The sequence below is a fragment of the Ptychodera flava genome, chromosome 9 (genome assembly GCF_041260155.1).
Source record: "Ptychodera flava strain L36383 chromosome 9, AS_Pfla_20210202, whole genome shotgun sequence".
Classification (NCBI taxonomy): Eukaryota; Metazoa; Hemichordata; class Enteropneusta; family Ptychoderidae; genus Ptychodera; species Ptychodera flava.
This window is the reverse complement of record NC_091936.1, coordinates 28554292-28576752: the sequence shown is the minus strand read 5'-3', so window position 1 is coordinate 28576752 and position 22461 is coordinate 28554292. Positions and strand designations below refer to the sequence as shown.

The 22461-nt window shown below is 37.8% G+C and overlaps 2 protein-coding genes across 2 annotated transcripts in view; one reads left to right on the top strand and one right to left on the bottom strand.

Moving 5' to 3' along the window:
- Positions 1-11799, top strand: part of LOC139140584 (uncharacterized) — a 22724-nt gene extending 10925 nt beyond the window's left edge. The window contains exons 3-5 of the mRNA XM_070709929.1: positions 5569-5662; positions 8602-8757; positions 10872-11799. Coding sequence (XP_070566030.1) covers positions 5569-5662; positions 8602-8757; positions 10872-10897 — 276 coding nt within the window. The 3' untranslated portion in view covers positions 10898-11799. The remainder of the gene's footprint in view (positions 1-5568; positions 5663-8601; positions 8758-10871) is intronic.
- Positions 11482-22461, bottom strand: LOC139141261 (uncharacterized). The gene is made up of 4 exons (XM_070710886.1): positions 22088-22461; positions 13480-14255; positions 12008-12155; positions 11482-11502 (listed from the first exon to the last, which is right to left on the bottom strand). Exons 1-4 carry the CDS (start codon positions 22376-22378, stop codon positions 11482-11484), a joined length of 1236 nt encoding a protein of 411 aa, XP_070566987.1. The 5' UTR covers positions 22379-22461.

Below are 22461 nucleotides of genomic sequence, written 5' to 3'. Positions count from 1 at the left end.
CTCAGTATAGGTCTTTAAAAACATCACTGCACATCGCATCGACATGACTTTCTCACACCAGAATTTCTTTACTTTGAACTAACATTGACAGCCCGTCCCTTCACGAACTCATGGAGAGAGACGCAACGGTGCTTGGTAATACAATAGAGGTGTACCTCGATTGTAATATTAAAACTGTCGTATCTCGTCATCTTTCCCCGGTCGGATAAAGTCACCTTACGACAGCATGATCATACACCTGCCTCAATTTGCCGAAGCCCAGAATTGTATTTTACACTGCGGGGTCTGCGTAGCGGCAACGAAATACCGGTAGACACAAGTGATAAGCTTACTTCTGAGCGTGGCAGCCATGTTTGCTTCTATAAATGCCCGATCTGACAGGTTGCGCAGTTGATGACGGTATCAATACTTCCGCGATATTGCTCATTTTCGGAACTGGATTTTTCAACATAATGACATGTCAGTTGTTAAAATTAATTATTTATTTTTTTGTTATACACAGAGAATGAATTTCCAGCGTTTTAGTGACCAGTTTAGTCCCACTGTGTAATACTTCTCTGAACACAGTGCATGCGTGAGCGCTCAGATAATTTTGAAAACGGACACTGGACAGACAAGCTTGGCCTTCGCGCTTCGGTAAGATAGCGGCTACCTCGGAAACATCAAGTCAGATCTTTTCACTGACAGATAAAACGGAATTATAAGCAAAATCAGTTCGCCGATGAAATCACTTGCAATTTTCTACAACATTATTACCGTTGACTTAGCTGGTACGGACTCATATAACCACAGTCCCTCCACCCGTGATATATAAACTAGCGTACCATCACGTTGACATAGGAGCAAAGTCGTACGTGAAAAAAGTAAAGGACAAAATGCAAGTTCTAGGTTTTCAAACAAATTTTATTGAGATGTAAGTTGATTCTCATTTCCTTGTCGCTAGCGCTCCCGTTCAAGACCTGAGTAGAAAAGACACGTGGTTTAAAATGTAATAAATTGACGGGGCAACATTCACTTGGATTTATTTGGTGCTCACTGTTTATTTTTTACCCAAATTCGTAATTTTTCTAACAGAACATAAAACCAATGGAGAGCACAGTGTCTGTTGCTGGTAGTTTTATTTGTTTTGTTTTTTTAAATTTTACTACATTTGATCTGCGAGGTATAATCATCTCAGAAGGGGTTAGTTTTACCCGGGAAGACAACTTTTTCAAGTTACCTGCCCTGGTGGGTGTTGCAATGCCCACGAATTTCGAACACTGGCTTTTGTAAGTTTTCAAAACTAGTAAAATATCCGTGACAGACTCGAAGAGGATGTCTCCTTGTGAATGTCCTTGAACCCGCATGACCGCGAGCGTCGTTTTTTTTTATGCGTTCTCTTTGTATGATCGATACACGTACATATAGCGTTGGATGGGTGATACCATTTTCACGAAGTGGTAAAAAGCAGGAGTATGCAAACATGTCGTTGCCAAGTCACAAAGAAATTCAACCGCAAATCGCAGTGAAAATGCAATTCATAGGATTTTGATCAGTTCTAAACTAAAACTTGAAAAGACCAGACCTTGTCCATATTTTTTCATTCTTTAATTATTATTATGAGATAAAGTGAACGTCCCCTCCTGAAAGATAGTCAAGGCCGGATGTTTTGCAACAAGTCTGTGAACGTGAGTTGTTCACTTATGTAACATGTACATAGCGATGTGTAATCGGCGACCCGACCGCTCTGAAACAATGTCGAAAAGACTATGACTGTAAAATCTTGTCTTTCCTTGTTCACTGTAATAAGCAGCGTGGCATTAGGGAACATGAATGTCCCACGTAGATTTCTAGGTGCCATGCCCACACGATGTTTCCATAAACACGCCAGACTGGGCCTGTAGCTACTTCGTCAAATCGCCATATCCCCATTCTCGCGAGCCACAGCATATCATTCGCATCTCATTGTCGGCTACATGGACTGTTAATTTCTGCTCCGCTGACCTACGCCAAAACGGGTAGCGCTGAGCTATTGCCGTAAAGAGGCACGTTTATTACGACGATGAATATCCCCAGCCGGTTTCTCTATGTGTGCAAAGAAATTAAATAATACCCTGGGTGGAGGGACGGTGATGCAAATCAACTTCCCAGGCGCATTTTATCGAGCGGCTGGTCGCGATTTGGACATGTCACTTATCGCATGTAATCCCGGCCACTTTTGACAGTGATTTTCACATGAGTAAAGTCCGACTTGTTTGAGTATTTTATTAATGATATACAGCATTGAACAGCTTAGGGGTGAACTTTTGACGATGTCGGGACCCTAGAAAATTTCACTTTTCACAATCTACCTGTGCTTTGAAGCAGTCTCCAAGCAGCAAACTGTCTCGCGTGAATTGTCTTCCATAAAATCAATCAGTAATTTAGTAAATTATTTTGCTGTGTTCATTTCCTATTAATTCTACGAGGGATAATAAATGGTATTTACAGAGCTTCCGTTAGGATTTTCAAACCTGCGTAAGGCTGTACGCAAATGTTTTTATTATTCGCGTAAAATGTATCAAAAATGCGTACAACTACATGTAAGCACTTATAAAACAGCTGTATACGCCATATCGAAAACTAGTTCAAAAGTCAATGAATAAAGTGTTCAATAAACATCAGCAGTGACAATTTTTTTTGGACGAGTTTTTACAATCTTTAATACTCTTCTGTTCTATTCTCTGACGACGGTATTTGTTTCTGACTAATTACATTTAGATTACAACTTCCGACGATCTCTTTGCTGCCTGTACTCTATCCTCGCTGCTCTGAAGTCAAATGCGTAAAGTTTTGGGCTTCCATGGTTAGAACTATCAGATTATTTACGGCATCTTCACTCAGATAATTACGTTTCGATGTTTTTAATCGTGTTTTGGGTACTGAACCCCCTTTCACACGGGACAGATGACACTGGAATCACGGCTGACTTTGCAATATTTGGTAAGAGTTCACGATAATCGTTGTAAAGAAGCGTACAGACCGGCCATTAAACTATTATTTCTAAGTCTGCTTAGCATTAGCTTAAATATTCGACGCGGAGATCTTCAGGGTTTACAAGCCCGAATTCAAAGAACGTACGCAATTCTGGGGGGGAAGAAAACGTAGTTCTACGAAATTACAGTTTGAATTTAATCTCGAAAAAAGACAAACCATCCATAAATTCAACTGATGTGGGGTTATTACAAGGAGATATGGGTCGTGTACACTGTTATTCGGCGAAAGTAACACTAACTTTTTCAATTCTGGCGCCAGATTTTTCACCTGTAATGAATATATTTAGTCTGCAAGACCGTTTCTCAAACTTCCAGTTAGACCGGCTCCAAGTCTGTGGGCATATCAAAACATATAGTAAATTGAAGGATTAAATATCAGTAGACCGCCGCGCTGAGTTGTAGGGCTGTTGGGATTGATCGCGGGATGATCGCCTGGCTTGGCCAGCTATGCAGTTCCATGACTTTTTGGAACTTAGCTTCCGAGAAAAGCCAGGCGACTGGGAGCCAGTTTACTTCCGGTAAAAAGCATGGAAGTGAAGATACAGCTTGCAGCTTGACAAGCGTGAACAAGGGCTGATAATTTATGCAAAACTCGTCAAGTTGACGCTTTGAAGGCTCTGTGCGAAAACAAAAGCGAATTTTAAAATCCAAGACTTTGCTTTTCTTTTAGCTCAGTATGTACCCAGCTCTCGATTGCCGCTAACGGAACACCAAGGTCTATTGCATACAGGTAAAAGTCGCCACTTATTCACATTAAATTTCTAGAGTAAAATTGCCAAAATATCTATTTCCAATAGTAACAAAGATGGTCTCGATACCCGGGTCTCGATACCGTAAACTGCGAAACCTGTCCGATCGGGCATTTCAAAGCGCAAACATGGGTAACTGCCTATGCCACAGCGCACATCGTTGTGTATAGACTGCAATTCTTTCTGTACAAGGTTGCGGGGACTTATCTGACCGTACTGTCATAGAGGCGTCTTTGTCCGACCGGGAAACATAAGGAGATACGACAGTTCTAAATATTACCATGGCGGTATATTTCTATAGTATTAGAGCACAGTCTCTCCACAGATTGTTGAATGACAGTGACAAAAGTAAGGACAAACGATGTAAAATAGGAAAGTCATGTGCACTACACTGATGACCAGTTGTTTTTACAGACTCCCTGTTAGTTTCACGATCGATCAAGCAGATTACGCAGCGCATGGGTGCCTGAAGTTTCACCCGTCCGAAGAGAAATAAATGCGTCTGTAGAATTATTGTTCGCAATTTACTGTCATTGAAGACTTTACACCACTAATCCTAGATTATCTCCATACACTTTGACGCCGTCACAAGGGAGTACATGGTCATTTTTCACCTCCTCGCATGATACAAACATGAAGCTATGGAACGGGTGTCATGATCGGTTGACGATAATTTATGAGTGAAAACGAGGAAAAGCTTTATTTCAACAAAAATTCTGCATTGTTAGTCGTGGATCGTACTTGTGGAAATTTTAAAACTGTATTTGAGCATATACCAACCACTAAAGTTGAAATGACTGGTACAGATCAGTGATCAGTTCCGAGTTCACTGGCATTCACTTCTTGCATTGAAAAATAGAAAACTGTCTCCTGCGATGTGTTGTGGCATCAACTTACCACCGGACCGTGACTTACCTGATGGTCACAATCACTACTACTGATTCAAATCATCGAATTTCTCTTCGACATCACGTCTCTCTCAGATCAGTGATGTCATCTTTATTTAAGAAATTTATTAAATTATCGATCGGATTCAAACTCGCAACATACCGCACCCGGCCCACCCAGCCAGAGAAATATTTTACAGTGATAGGCTATTCATTGTATTGTATACCAAACAGAAAGACATGATTTATATTTCCCTTTACAATTTTGGCGATTTGGTGCTCAATTACTGTGAATAGCATGCTAAGTTGACTCCCAATCACCTTTCCTGTTTTGCTGTGTAGGCCTACAGTTGACCACTCCGTGAAGTTCAAATTTGCATTTATATTTGGTTTGTAATAGGCCTACAGAGTCGCAATTTCTTCAGCTGTGGTTTTGAAGCTGTCAATCATTCAGTTGCCGCACAAGTTTCAACATTTAGAACAATAGAATGCGATCGCAACGAGGTGTTACCGCAGCATTTGAGTTGTCAGTGTGTTGCCGCACTGCTGTTGCCGCATGTTTTGAGGCATCAGTGAGTTCCCGCAAACGCGTTGCCGCAGTGTTTGCGGCAATAAAACAATGGGAAGTGGGCATGAAACAATAGATACCGCAGACCTTGCCGGAGAGAACAATGCTACCGCACAGTTACCGCATGTTTGCCGCATACCGCAAAATGCGGTTACAAGTTATGTGATTCTGGTACTGTACATTTTCATGGGGCTACGTTTTCACAATAATGATATATTCTTCTCAATTTTGGTTATGTTGCGTTCACTTTTTGTACCTTGCACTATCTTTGCACATGATGTTTGGCAATATACTTCAGTCTCAGGACAGAATTACATTCAAACTGAATAGAGCCTCATTTCTGATTCCAGATTGAAACAAGATCTGTCTCGTGTCAAACTGAAAATGAGCATAACTCAACTTCTCATCAAGCAAAAGTGGAGACACTAACAACCAGAAGTAAAGGTATGTTAACTTTCAACCTTAACAATTTTTTGGTTCACATTTGGTATATGTATATATACCAAAGAGAGCTTATATGGTAGGTTGGCGGCGTCTGTATGCATGTATGTTAGTATGTGCGGATGTTGTCTGTCCACATTTAAAAATCCAAAACTGCAGTACCTACCATCTTAGTATTTGGTGTTCAGGTGCACCTAGGGAAGGAGATGTGAATTTGTTCAAATGAACGTGTCAGTGTCAAAGGTATGCAAATGACCAAAAGCCAGATTTGGTGGAAATTTGGTATGCAGGTTATTTATGGCAACTTTAGTTAGATTCGTTCAAATTGTGGTGAAATTTTGATATTTGTATTTTTGGCATGTTTTACGATTTCGGTCAAAATATCTTTTCTGAAAGTGCTCATCCAATTGCCTTGAAACTTGGTATGCATGATCGTAGGGTTGGCCTCTGTTAGATGTGTTCAAATTGTTGTGAAATTTTTATATTTCTATTTTGCAATTTGTATATTTGGGTATTTGCAAATTTTCCCATTTTTGGTCAACAAATCCTTTTCTCTCAAAGTTCATGTTAGATTGCTTTGAAACTTATATACTTAATCCTAGGGTTGTCTTCTGTTGGATTTGTAGAAATTGTGGTGAAATTTTCATGTTTGTATTTTTGGCGCAGTTTTTCACATTTTTGGGCAAAAATTCATTTTCTCCAAATTAACAATTCTGATTGCTTTGAAACTTGGTATGCATGTACTAAGGAGCAACCTTAGTTGACTGTCTCCAAATTGTGGTGAAATTTTCATATTTGTAATTTTGGGGCAATTCTTCTCATTTTCGGTCGAAAAATAATTTGCTCTGAAATCACCTGTCATATTGCTTTGAAACTTGATATGCATGTTACCAGGGGTAAATGTAGATAAGTATACTCACTCTGGCCTGCCACATCAAACCAAATGTGAGCCAAGTGTCATTGACGCCATTTTTAAGTGTTTGCCTTTCTTTATAAACATTAACATTTGTCCAGTTCATTGAAAAAAATCCACTTTTTAGCTCACATTTGGTATACCAATGTGAGGTTATCTTATAAGGTGAAGTCGATGGCGTCTGTATGTATGTATGGGGTCTGTATGTATGTGTGTATGTATGTATGTATGTACGTACGCACAGTATGTCCGTCAACATCAAAAACACGCAAACCGCTGCACGTTTAAGCTTGGTATTTGGTGTGTGGATGAATCCTGGGCTATAGATTGGAACTGCTGTTTTGATTGCTTTGAAAATTTGTGTGCAAGTACCTTGGATAAACCTTATACAGTTTTACGAATATTGTGAAGATATCCTTAATTTTGTATTTTTGCTGAAGTTTTTGGTGATTTTTCTCATTTTCAGTAAAAATTATTCTTCTCTGAAACCGCCAGCCCAATCGCTCTCAAATTTGGGTTGGATGTTTGCGAGGATGTTACTCTTCTTATTTGTTGAAATTATGACAAAATTGGGAAAATTACTATTTTGGAGCAATTTCGTCATTTTTGGTCAAAAAATCTTTAACAGTGTTTTCTTTTTAAAGCCCTTGGACAGACAGCTTTTATATTTGGTACACAGACGTACGGAGATGACAATAGTTAGATATGTGGAAATTGTCCTGAAATATACAAATTTGTATTTTTAAGACAATGTTGTCATTTTTGGTCAAGAAAACTTAATCTCAAAACTACTTTTTTGATAACTTTGTAATTTGGTATAAAGTCTCGAGGGATGTTATTAGATAAATTTTCTGCTCAAAGTGTTGGGAAACCCCCAAATTTGTATATTTTAGGTAATTTTCTCAGTTTGTGACCTTAAATGACCTACACCAACCCAGGATATGTTGTGAGACAGTTTCGAAGGCTGTGAACATAATTTTGTCATATTTGGTATCAATTTGTAGGAAAATTTGATCCAGATAACAAAGCTGAGGTGAATTTTTCATTGCGGACCAATTTTTGCAACTTTTCTATGTAAGACACACAAGAACTGATGAGAAATTTGGATCCAGGATAATTCCAGATGTTGTAATCACCGTCCACAGTAGAAGGCACTTCACTATCTGTAACAAACTCAAGTGCTGTTTACATTAGAATGATAACACATCGCATTAATTAAAAACTCCCCAAGGTTGTAAATAGGAAATTTTGATCCAGAAAACAAAGCTGAGGTGAATTTTTTCATTGCGGACCAATTTTTGCAACTTTTCTATGTAAGACATACAAGAACTGATGAGAAATTTGGATCCAGGATAATTCCAGATGTTGTAATCACCGCCCATAGTGGAAGGCATTTCACTATCTGTAACTAACTTAAGTGCTGTTTACATTAGAATGATAACACTCATGGCATTAATTAAAAACTTCCCAAGGTTGTAAATATATTTCCTGTCATCTGGCGTTATGTAATACCACGGAACATTTGATATTCAGGAGGGGGTAGGGTCTAGAAGATTGATGAAGTATGGTAGCATTACTTTTTTCCCAGATCCCTTGTACATTTTTTTCCCACCTTTTCTTTTTATCAAGCCTTCTCTGTTTTTTTTTTGTTGTTGACATTTGCTTATGTATTTAGGATCTGCTTGTCTCATTGCTATAGAAGTTGATATGCATGTTCCTAAAGATGACCTCCAGTACCTAAGTTGGAGACCTTATTTGTTTTTGACACTCTTGTTTTTCCTGGTTTAAATATTTCTCGCATGGACCAATTCAAACCGAATGTGAGCACACTGTCCTTGACGGTATTTTTGTTTTTCCTGGTTTAAATATTTCTTGAATGGACCAATTCAAACCGAATGTGAGCACATAGTGTCCTTTACTGTAGTTTTTGTTTTAGATTTAAATTGAGTGCATGATAACATGAAGTATAACAATTCACATGAATTTTAGTTGTAATTTGAGCAGCCATCTCGTTCCCTCTCCTTTTCAGGTCTACAAGGTACATGTAGGCCACAGGCATCTGAACAATCCATGCAGTGGCAAATTCACAACCTACCAGCACCTACACTCACACATTCATGTACGTGTAAATGTAGCAGCACCATGAAGTCAGAAGTAGATGCAGAAATGTTCAAGGTTGAACCAGGTTAGTGGTTTTCATATTTTTTTGTCCTTGGCCATTCTCTGGTAGAACTTTGATGCTGTGCTGTCTGTTATGTCAACAAAGTACATAGTTAGTCAGTTTATTTTGGTTAGTTAGTTTATTATAGTGACATGAGGTCAAAGTAACATATTCTTAACAGCAAAAGAAACAATGTGAATAGGGAAACCTCCCAGCCCAATGGACTTACATGCCACTTTGAAAACAAAACTAAAGATAACATCATATTTGAGCCTAAACTTGACAGTGAGATACAAGGATAACCTTGTGAAATTATTAGCCTTGGTTTATTCCTTGTTTCCAAATGTATGGTACTTGTCACAATCTTGCCTGAGGGTAGATGTAGTCAAAGTATCAACACATAGGTTCAAACAGGCCGATGCGTGGGATCAAGACTGCATATTGAAAATGGTCTGAGACCTTTATTAGATTGCACTCAAATTATCTAAAATGATGTAGTACCTACTTTTAGGAAAAATGCCAGGACAAATCTTACAAATCAACAATTTGTAAAACTCCCTTTTAATGATTAGCCTTGCAAATAAGCTTCCGTCCTGGGTCCTGCGTGCTGCAAGTAGCTGTAGACAGAGCAACTGCTTTCTTTAATTCTAAGTTATATATGTAGGAAAGTGCCAGTTTTGAAGAGTTTAAGCAGTAGCAAGCAAATTTTGTGAAGATTCAGTGGACGAGAATTAATAATGTATGCTAATTCAGTGGAGTAATGACAATGGTACATTTACTTAGCAAAGATTGCTGTAATCATAGTGACAAGGAAGACAGAAATTATTAGATGTCCATATTAATCTTTACCGAAGCCTCTTTCTACACTGAAAAAACAGATTTTACTCTACCAGGGTATTTGTTTATATGCAGAGTCAAAACAAAAACCCGTGACAAAGGAGCAGTTCGCATTCAGCATGCAAATATTGTACGATGGTACCAATACCTCACCAACAAATTTGACCCGTAGATCAACCTTCTAAATTCAGTAAACTCAAACAGAAATTCATAAAATAAAGCAAAGCCTGACAGTATGGAAGTTGCTACACATATTGCCTTATAATGACAGATCATCTGGACTGTTGTAAAAAAAACTATGCAAAAACAATTTGTAGGCCACATCACCAAATTCTTTGTAAAGGCAATACAGATATACACAGTATACAGTCAGACCCGTCATTCTGGTCATCCTTACAGAGGGGTCACCCTCTTTCTAGTGTTCACTTTGTGGCAGTCTCACAGCATTTAACAACCACCTCTCTTATGTGGTCAGCGGCCGCATGAAATTGTCCAAGTTTAGTACAAATCCTGTGCATAAGGGTTCCCACATCTGACTCTAAATGACCTCTGTCAAAAATGTGCTGAATGTATTTTCATCTGCATTAGATTCTTTCAGAAGTTAAAACTGAATAAGCTCTATCTTTTGGCAATTTTTTCAAAACTTTTGTTTTGTAGTTTCCCAACACTTTCGACATTGAATCCCTAAACTGTAATTTAATGCCAAGTATTTAGCAAATCAACACAACCTGTATGAGTATAATCTACATTGTTATTGTTGAAAATTGTATTCAAGTCCAGCCGAAAATTAATTTGTAAACAACAAACAATGATCACTACACACATACAAGCTGTGTTGACAAAAAGAATACTCAAAATTTCAGCATGACAAACGGATTAGGGTCAGACACGGTAGTTGATATACAGAAGCAGAATACTGAAAAACTTGCCACAAGTTACAGCCCTATGCATGGATCATGTTTTTCAAGAGATTTATGAGATTGAACTTTACCGTTGGCTGCTATCTGTACTAAGTTCACCACACAGCACACCACCAACACAGAAAGGACTGCCACACCCACCCTCCACACTACAGACAGGGCGGAGGCCCCCTTGCCTCCTTGTATCTGCTTATAGTGGTCGCTTTTTCTTGGACCATAGCATGACTGGTATACACAGGTTTGTCTGTACCTTTTTGAAGCAACTTCAATACATTCTAAATCTCTGTAATGACTTATCAAATTTACTTGTATATTGGCTCTACCAATTGTTTTTGCATGGGATCAGATCAAACTAAAACATTTGTGCTTTCACTTTCTCAGAGGAACACGAGAATCTTTCCAGGTGATGATGTCTGCCAAATACATGCTGTGTCGACCGAAAGCAGTGCGATATTGGCAAACTCGACGAGACCAGGATGAATGTAAATTGCCCATGAAGATCTTGGCTCCTGTAACACAGAGGGGGATATCATATAAAGCTTGTGTTGACGTTTTCAAATGACACAATAAAGTAGTTCACTATGAATATCAGAAATCATTACCTATACAAATTTCTTGCTCCACTAAAGAGAATATGTAGTTATCGTTGACCACTTCTCTTGCTTCATGGTATTTTTGCGACATCAAGTCGTCCACACCAACAACATTTGGTACTCCAGCAGCCCTCAGGAACTGTAACATTTTCTGTACACAAAATTTTAAATATTCTGATCATTTTATTCCTTGGTAATCATATGATGATAATGGCAACTTTTTCAAGCACAGCATTTTAACACAAGCTTATTTAGTTTTTACGAGGTTAATTTTGAAATTTCAAGGACAATTATAAGTCCACTGTATGATACGATGTGAGATTGCAGTCACATTGTGAGAACCGGACAGTTACCCGGCAAGTTTTGTATTGGTAATTACCAAGGCATTTGTGTACTGCTCAAATTGACACATAATCTGGCTGCACCAGATTGATGGGTATAGAAATGTTTGCATGCGGAATCACCAGCCATCCCTGATCTAACAAACTAGTCTGAGACTGGGATTGGTGCACTTCAAGGCATTCCACAATAATCCAATGACAACAAAATATCTGTTAGTAATAAAAGTGACGGCCGTGACAAGTACAATGTGTCATGCTGAAAACCTGTCGAATTTGCAACAACATCTGAAAAGATGAACTCCACAGTTCACTCTGTAATTTTCGAGTCTGTTAAAAATAGCAGAAAAATGAAACTGAAAGCCGTTTACTCACCAAGTGTGTCATGAGTGAATGTTGTTACGATATGCAGTAGTTAGCAATTTTACTCACATTTTGACCTACTCCTACCAGAATATAATATTCGACCCCTATTAAACTTACACTCTACTGCGTTCACAAAACTGCCTGACCTAAATAGCTGCATTTGGGGTGTTATTCACATTAAAGCTTAGTTTTATTTTATCAAGTAATTTAAGTAACTCACCCTTGCGAAGGGAGGAAGGGCCACATAAATACACGAGAGATTATTTTCTCCCATGAAAACTTTAATGTCTGTCGCTGCCACGATTGCCGTTTTATTAATGGCGGCAACGACTTCAACCATTTCACCGGAACAAATAGTTCGACCACAACTGTAAGTGAAAAACAAACATAGAAAAGTTTTCTCATGAAATGTGTAATGGTGGCTGTCATCCAATATCAACTACCTCAATCAAATCACGTGAACAGTACTGAAAGTGGCCCCTCGTCAGCTTCGCAACGAGGACGTTTGTATACTTTGATGTATGTGAGATGTCGAATCGTTTGAGAATAGTTGTTTGTCAGCACGATCAACATGCTGGTTTCCAGTACATAATTGTGCTACAGAGTGATAATGGTTGACAAAAACTCTAAGAAAGTGCTGTTCAGATTGTTAGTTCTGATGAGAATATTTTGATACCATGGCTAACTTTACTCATCAATTTATATGACTTAAGCAGTTGAATTCCATCATCAAACTGTCGGGTTATTTTCTTGAGAAATATCAATACGTCAAATTTGTCTCTTTAAGCGACAAATCAGGTTGACTTGCGCAGCCAGGGCAAGCTTAATTTTAAAAGTAGCTTTCGATAAGTAACAAAGCACTGATTTAATGTCCAATAGGAGCAAGAATTAATACTGGTTGATATTTCAAGTCTGAGAAACAACACTGCTTTGAAGCCAGACATAATAGGAAGGGCACCTCTCTAAGCAAGTCACCTCTTTATCTTTAAGGTAGTATGCACCTCGAAAGTGAAAGACTTAAGCTTTTGCTCTAACTTTCCTTAAAGAATCTTTCAATCCTTCTCTTTCAAAATCAAGAATAAAAACAGGGGGGCACCAAGCAAATTTTGGTACTGGAGAAACAAATTACCCAAGATTTACCATTATCAGAAATTCAAAATGGCCGCCATCCCTGTGTTAACTCTATGGAAAAATATAAAAATTTTTGAAAAACTAAGCCGGCGAAAAGTTTTCTTTCACCAAGAGCTTTAAAATGAACACACACATGTGGTATATCAGAAGAGAATTTTAAAAGTTTGAGAGTCCGAATGTCTGTCCCTGAGGTGCGTTCTACCTTAAGGAGATATTTTCAAGTCTATCCTAGGGTATTGAGGACATGCACCTGAGTATCAAGAAAAATTCTTTTTTGAGTTCCTAAAAGTCTGTTAAAATTACTCATACGAAATGTTTTTCTTCTTTTCAAAATGGATAAGTTGATTGGCCCTGTGTAGCCGAATAGCGTCACTGCTATTGTCGTCCGCTTTTATTCGTTTATCAACATGTCACCCAAATCAGTTGCTTGCCTTACAACATGGACTTGGTTTTGGTAGTTCTGGCATGTTTGAATACATATGAGCCAATTACAGGTCATGGCCTTGGTCTACCCTGCACCATATCCCTGTACAAAGCAAACTTTATTTCAGTATCACTCACGCTTCCCCGGATTTGTTCCTCCAATGCAAGGCCATGTAGTCATTTCCGTTGCACATGATCGATGCGATTGTTTTGCCCAGTCTTCTGATCGGTTTGGCATACACCAGGTGCCGGTCGATTGTGCCATTAGAAAGCACGGCCTCCGGCGTCAGCAACGATGTCCAGAAAGAGGGCTCATAGACCCCAAGGCACTTTACTGATGAAGATGTGCTATGGGAAGGAAGTACTTTGCCCTGACTGGCCACAAGGTCGGCAAATGTTGGCAGTTTTATGTTGTAGATTTCTAGATATTTTTTAGCGCGGTCCAGATGTAAATCCCTATCTACCGTAACAGCTGGGTCGACCAGTAGGAGCTCTATGGTGTTATTGCATTCTCTATTAAATTCTGCAACGGTAGCGTAATCCACAATTTGACGTAATTTTGATAGGTCAAAGGTCTCATTCAATTGCCGTTTTAGTCGTGTTTTGTTGTGTCCTTGCGTCCAGTGCGTGTAGAAAAAAGATTCTACAATTGTACGTTTTTCTTGTACAGCATAGGCCAGGCCCGCTCTAAAGGCTTCATAGTGTACATTGGGTCCGTTTATATCATAATGGACAGACACAAGGAAGCGACGCGACGAGACCTTCGTTACTGATCCTGAAGATGAACCAGTATTCACAACACCTGTTGACGGTGATATTGTTGTAGTGACTGTTTCTGATGGTAAAGTAGTGTTCTGTGCCGTTTCTGAAAGTGATAAGATCCCCTTGCCGACTCTTACTGATGGCGAAACATTCTGTGGAAATGACAGGGTGAACAAAAGACTTATGAAAACGTTGCCTTTGTGATAAATACATAATAGAGCAATAAGACATTTGTAATTTACAGTCTCGGCGAAATATGGAAATTACAATGAAATATTAACCATTTGAGCGCCAAAGTCAATTTTTGTCATCTGTATAAAATGTACCACAGTCAATTTTTTTTTCAAATTTTTCCAAATATTGATGAAAAACTGTAGGCAATATGAAACCCGTTCTGTCCAAAATTTAAAAATAAATACTGAAAAATTCATACAAGAGACCTAACGGCCGATATAGCTCTGCTGTGTTTATTTAGAGAATAACTATTTTTGACACATGTTGATGAAGAAGGTGGAAATCTTTGATAGCTCATTTCAGTGGCCAGAAAGAAGTGGCCAAAATAGCTACAAAAATACACAATTGAAGATTTCATCATAATCTGAATATATCACATTGGCTCATCCCTAAGAACATGTCAACCAAAGCTATCTGACGAGTAGTTTTTTGAGAATGAAATTTTCTGACCAAAAATGGCAAAAATTGCCCCAAAAATAAAAATTGCAGATTTCACCATAATTTCAATATATCATATATTAAAATCCCTTGGAACCTGTATACTAAATATCAAAGCTATCGACTTGCAGTTTTTGAGAAATAAATTTTTTGACCAAAAATGGCAAAAGTTGAACCAAAAATACAAAATTACAGATTTCATTCTTATTTCAAAATATCACATTAAATTTATCTGTAGGAACCTGCATATCGAGTTTCAAAGCTATCAGAACTGTACGTTTTGAGAAACACCTTTTTTGACCAAAAATGGAAACAATTGCCCCAAAATTCAAAATTGCAGATTTCAACATAATTTCATTAAATATTATTAAGTTCATCTGTAGGAACCTGTATACATAAATTCAAAGCTATCAGATGTGTAGTTTTCGAAATACACATTTTTTGACCAAAAATGGCAAAAATTGCCCCAAAAGTACAAAATTACAGATTTCATCAGAAATTCAATATATGTAACTTAGTTCATCTACAGAAAGCTGTATACCAAATTTCAACGCTATCAGACCAGTACTTTTTTAGAAACACATTTTTGGACCAAAAATGGCAAAAATTGCCTTTAAAATGCAAATTTGCATATTTCTGCATAATTTGAACAAATCTGAAATATATCATCCCTAGGGACCTATGAACCAAATATCAAATCTATCTGACAGGTAGTTTTGAAGAAGAAGATTTGCAAAGATTTTTTACAAAAAACGACAAAAATTGCCTTAAAAATACAAATACGCAAATTTCACCACGATTTGAACAAATGTAACTGAAGTCACCCTACGTAAACTGTATATCAAGCAATCGGACAAGCGGTTTCAGAGAAGAAGATTTTTTTACTGAAAACAGCAAAAAATGCCCCAAAACTACAAATATGCAAATTTCACCACGATTTGAAGAAACTTAAGTGAGGTCAGCCCAAGTGAACTGCATGTAAAATTTCAAAGCAATCGGACTTGCGGTTTCATAGGAGAAGGCAAATGTTGACGGACGGCGGATGACGACAATGGACGCCGACGGAAAATCAACCAATTTGATAAGCTCCGCGTCGCTGACAACGGAGCTAAAAAACAGGGAAAATGTTGATCTATAATTTTGATGGGAAAAATTACAGCACTCAAAGGGTTAATAATAAAAATAAGTTTAGTATTGTAAAGTCACTGAACGCATATGAATCATAATAGTTTGCATAGCCGTTTTATGGCGTATTCAATATATGTATATATCTACATAAAGGTTAGGGTTATAAATAACTGTCTTTCAGGCCAGCGAAACGGTTACTATGAGAAACATACGGAGGAGTATGAGGCAGAGGGCGAGGGGTGACCATTGACTTTAAAAAAAATTCACATGGAAGGAAAAAAATAACACACAATAAAACTTGTTCGAAACAGCGAATTGAAAATTAAATTATTAAAAACTTTTAGAAAACAGCCAGTGGTTGGGCGTTATGGATGTAAAACATGATTTTGGAAATAAGACAAAGTACAGTTATTGCAGACTTTATGACTGCGGAATGTTGAAAGCGGATCATCGTTGTATTAGCTGCATCGTCGTAAAGTACAAACCTCTGTGCGGTAACAGCTGGAAGTGCCGTTTGATTTTTGTGTAATGTTTCATAAAACAGCCCTTTGGGTCTAGTCTATTCAAAACGGACTGGGGTGTGAAACTACGCGTCCATCGTGCAATGATCCTTTCACGTTTACTAATTTACTGGTAAAGCAAGTACTAAGAAATGATATCAAGTACAACATCATCATTATTGTCATCAAACACTGCTGCTTACAACTGAATCCGAAACTTAATGTATGATATGTGTTGGTCGTACATGCGGGTTTGCATGCCATAATACGCATAACACGGCCCATACATTCTACACACCAGTTCTATTTCACAAAATCACTCTTATCTGCCATGGCATTACTACTGCGACATTTGAACATAATAGCGATACAGTTATTTATGAGGCTTAAAGAAATCTTGGCAAGGCGTCACATAAAAAGTGGAATGCGACTTCGAATATTTCATTTCATAAATAACAGCAAGATCTTAAGCTTCTTGTACTTGTGCAAATATATTCTGATATCAGAGATATTTGTAGATTTACAATGATATTTTACGACTTCCAAGTCTAAATTCTAAGAAAATCTAAAAAAATACTACACGTAATTATGAATACATGTATGTGTAAAAGTGTCGTTTGCCGTCTCGAATGTCTATGCTTCACGTACGCAACGTCTGGTTATGACGTGACCAAAAATACGCCATTCTAGCCCTACGCGTGCTGATGGCTAAACCTCTGCTATAGGTACGAGTTCACTGCCCCTGCTCGTCCAGTCGGGGAAGGTTGGTGAACTGCAAACAAACATGTTGGCCGATAGCTTTTACAACATAGGGCCTAACGTTATCAAAATTTGATTTATATTACACATCTTAGGCTGCATTCAAAACACCTCCGGCGAGGGGGCGGGAGAATTGACAGGAGGATTTGAAAATATCAAGGGTATGTTGGGGCATTTCAAAAGATTTGTGGACTTAAGGGACTGGTCAGTTTCTTCAGCCTGGGGGGGCGGTGGATTCATGGGGGGGGGTCACCCTGTTTTTGACTTTGGTGATGGGGGGGTCACCTTGTTTTTGAAATGCCCAATAGGGGGGTCAGTGTGTTTTTGAATTTTGACACAGGCTCATCATTGCCTAAAATGCTAGTGTCAGCCACAAATTTCATTATTCAGTTGTATTTTTCGGCGCGCCCTTCGGGCGCGTAACTTTAATAATCAGTCATATTTTTCAGCACACCCAACTTTAACATATCAAGCATACATACATCAGAGATATCTGTATGTTCAATATTTTTCAGCGTGCTCTTCAAGCTCATTACTTTAATATATATCAGACATTTTTCAGCATGCCGTTCAGGTGCATGACTTTAATATACAAGGCATATATATCAGAGATATCAGGATGTTTCATATTTTTCGGCGCGCCCTTCGGGCGCCATACTTTAATAAATCAGAGATATCTTGATGTTTGCTAAGTGAAAGTGTACCATTATGAAATCTGCATTTCATATGAAAAGGATGACAAATTTCTGATACTTTTCTGTTCTCTCTATGAGAATTCAGTATGAGAAAGCAACATGCACAAATATTTCACAATATATATTTGATACAGTGACTTATTTTAGAGATAGAAAAATGACAAGATATCGTTCCTTCTCGTTGATGCAATTATTTTCCTTTGTGTCACAGGTTTTCTGTAGAAAGATGCTTTTTTATGAACAAAATAACAGTTAAAAAGGCAGTTTTTGTCATTATTAGCTGTGCTTTTATGGTTTCAATGTTACAAGAAAAGGTCCTCTCAGACACTGTACACATCAGATTTGGCTAAAAAAACTCTCTATGGCTCCTCAGGAGATTTAATTGGATGGTTGGCAGGTTTTTACACCCATCAAAGTTTTTGATTCACTGCTTTTTCCTCTTTGATATTAATGATTGACATCCATTTCTGTACAACAGTTCAGGACATCTGGTTAAGCATAGAAAGTGTGAAATACATTCAAAGCTCGTTCAAAATAAAGCTCATTCAAAATGTACTGTATTCAAACTTTAAGATTGACACTTTGAAATTCCTATCTTACAACTGACATGTCAACAATTTCATTAAAACATAGAATGACTATTTAAAATATAAATATATGTAAAATGTAAAATGTAAAATAATGTATATATACATGTATATATTATATATATATATATATATATATATATATATATATATATATATATATATATATATATATATATATATATATATAAAACTTTTGTCCACCTTTTGCTTTACCTATGTCGCGCGCCGGGGGGGGGGGGTCACCTTGTTTTCGAAATTTGGAATAGGGGGGGGTCACCCGTTTTCAAAATTTGGCATAGGGGGGTCAGCCACTTTTTGACGTCGGCAAAAAATAATCCACCGGCGCCCCCCCCCCCCAGGCCGAAGAAACTGACCAGTCCCTAAAGGGGAGACTCGACACAAGTCTGTCACATATTGATATGAAATATGCGTTGGGTCGTCAATTTATAGCTAGCTGTAACATTTAGCTAATTTTTGGTTGTTTTATTTTGTGTATCCACTGCAGTTTCTTGTTCTTTTCTATGAAGCGTGATGAAAAGTATAGTTTATTTAACTTATAAAAAGCCTTGTGTTTACACTCAGCATTATTGTTTGAAATTGAATTCAAGCCCTGACTTGAATTCAGTTGTCATTTTTACAATGATTACAGTCTAAAGAATATTTGCCAGACAGAATATTTGTTATTCTAGTATGCTTTGGGTAGCAGAACAAGAAACTGAAGTTGATACACAGAACAAAGCATACATGATTGACCTAAAGGTAACGCTAATGTCCCTTTTATACATTTATTTTTATTATATTAACCAGTGTTCCTGAAAGGCGAGGGAAGTCATCCTGTTTCCAAACCATTTTTATGTTATTGCAAAAGGGACAATAGCTGTAATGTTTTTCCTTCATTTATTGTTTGCTTGTTATTGTTTAGAAGACACTATCATTGTTTATCAAGAACTTATTACTGCCTAAAAAGTCAATATTTAACAACATTAATATAAATGCTCAGACATAGCAACTTTTGTCGGGGAAAATATTTAATAGTTTACCCATAGACTACCATGACAAGTTAATTAATATTAGAATTCCATTATCATATATGTTGTTCACATCTTCACTTGCAAACACCCCATTCTGTCCAAGTAAATTTGTCCATCTATCATAATGTAGACTAACCTCGTCGCCCCCACCCCCCGAAATGAAAATTGTTAGGTAACTCCAGACGACATTACTACCATCTGCCACCAATTTATAGGCGTATATGACGAAATGCCCTCCGAATTAATGCACACTTATGTGTGATTACTACGTATGTCAGATAGTATACCAGACAGACATTTAAAGCTGACGTGGATATATTCGGTACACCAGATTAGGGGTGCACCATTTGCTATCCGCGGAGGGGGTCGGAAGATTTTTTGAAAAAAAAAAAGATTCCGAGGGGCAGCTTTTGAAAAAACCAAGCCAAGGGGATGCCCCAAAATGATTGCCATTGGATATAGCAAAAATAATGCACGGACAGTTACTTAAAATCTTTAATTTTCATTTTTGGCGCCACTTTCAGGTGCCCCATTTTCATAACATCTTTCATTTTCGGAGGATATTCTTTTGTCACGATATATTCATTGGATTATATTTTATTAATCCCTGATTTGATTAATATTTTAACGCACACTCTTGCTGTTGGTTTACATATACCTAGTGTTTCAATTTGAAACATTACGTAGGTAGAATTTATTGATTTTCTCTGCTTCTGCTACAGTTAACGTTTCTCATCCTGGCACCTGAAAACATCTTGAATACTCGATTCAGCTAGTCCACATAGCCTGCACCGGATATGATGTGTCAATTGTTGTTCTTGACTTATCATAACTTGTCAAATATTGAATGAGTTCAAGAACTCCTCTTTTTCAGTGTCCAACAACCTACTGCAATGGAATTCGACGAGGGTTGGACAAGTGTACAAGAATTTGCTTTATGATTTACTTTGTCTTTCAGAGCATGTTAAAGGATACATCTGTTGATATCTAAATAGAAACTGCATTCCCAAATAAATTAGTTATGCCCTGAATTTGAATCAATATACCAAACATATAAAATATGAAACATTAGAAATCCCCAGCACTTCTTTACAGAAGCAAGCTGCATTTTGATTTCTTTGCATTAATTTGCATTTCTTTGCATCAAGTAGTGAAAAAATTAGAATTTTTTCCTATTGGTATAGTCACTTGCCTCTGTTCACAAGGTAACAGTGGGAATCAATTGTGTCTTATATATTTTGAGTCTCCATGAAAACTCTGTTTGAAAACATTCCAAATTACCCCCCAAATAACCCCGTTTTAGTGTATAAAATTCAAAATTGTCTGTATTCACCCTAAGTAATTGGATTTATTATGTCATGTCAGTATTCCACTACCTCTATGCATTTGCAGTCTTTCAAATCCCTAACTAGAACAAACTTAATCACTAACGCAGATTGTGACTTTCTTACAGATTGACACCGGATGACTTCTGATTTGTCCCCATTAGTATTTTTGCTGCAGCAAGGGATGCTTCTATTTTCCTTCCGACTTCCTGAAACAGCTTCTGTTTGCCTATAGTTCCACGTAATCGTTGTGCTGTTATACATATGTATCCTCGTTATTTTTGCAATTTTATATGAAAAAAAGCATCTTAACAAAAGGAACTGTATGTGTGCACAAAAAAACCCTCTGAGAAGGTAAGTGAAACAATAATTCCAGGTGAAGCATGGAGAAAAGAAAAAATTCTTCAGAGTTAGTCTTCAACCCCCCCCCCCCAAACATCAAATGGTCAACCCCATAGGTAACCCAGCAACTGAGCTGAGCATTCAACTGAGCTGAGCAGTTTGCTACATGGCCTGGCGCTATCCTGGAATAATAAGAAAGGGTTCGAGTCGAAAATGATTTTTTTCCAGTATACCCATTATCCGTTTACTCAAAGAAGGAGATGCCTTTTGAGTTTGGTGGACTCCTCATAAGGCAATAAAACAGACTTAGGTAGACACTAGGGCAAATTTCAAACTACTCAGCTAAGTTTCTAGGATATTACCTAATTTGATGTCCTGAATATACCCACCTCAGCTGGAACTACCGTTTGTTATGAAGTACCGTAATCACGGCTGCGATAAGCCTCTTTGCACTGGCTGAGTTAATCAGTGGAAATTGAAATAACCGATTGCCTAGGTATTATTTTAGTACATGCCCGAATGTATGTGAAGCTGTACATTAATGGCCTACTATTGGTTGTATCCGAAATCATCGAACGTTCAGATTTCTACGTGTGTTTCACATAAAAGAAATAGTAGATCTATTGCTATAAGAAAGTAGAGTGACGAAATGCAACTTTAGTTTGAAAATGAAATCATGAAGATTTCGCGAAACGATGCTATTGCTGAGTTTAAATTGACATTTGACAATATTTGTGTCTTTATGAGTGTGTTTGTGGAGAGAGAGAGAGAGAGAGAGAGAGAGAGAGAGAGAGAGAGAGAGAGAGATTCTCCTATCTCATTTAGGGTTGTAGTTTACTTAAGAGGAAATCGTGAGTTGTCGAAGACACCATCATTTTCCCACATGAAACAAACTTAAGTGAGAAGCGTATCAAGGAAAGGTCTTGATGTGTACATACATACCGTAAATGAATGGTTCTGCAGGAAATAGCTCGAAGTTTTAACTTTTGTTTCTGTCCTTCTCGATGAGGGGGACACAGAGTGCTCTATAAATTCGCTGCCTGTATTTTCTTTCGGTGTTTCAACTTTCAAAAGGACCACTGTATCGATGGCTGCCTGGTACTTGGAGACTTCCCCTTCAAACATCTTCGGCTCAATTTCCCATAACGAAAATAGTGTCGTAGCAACAACGCAAGCTACGACGATCAACGCGAACAGAACTTTACAATGCGAATATGTACAGAAGAGCGACATTACGTACAGCAGCGGCCCCGATTATCGTCTAAAGTAGAAGTGATGTTGCGATTAAAAGCCGAAATGCCACATCCCTTCCCGGT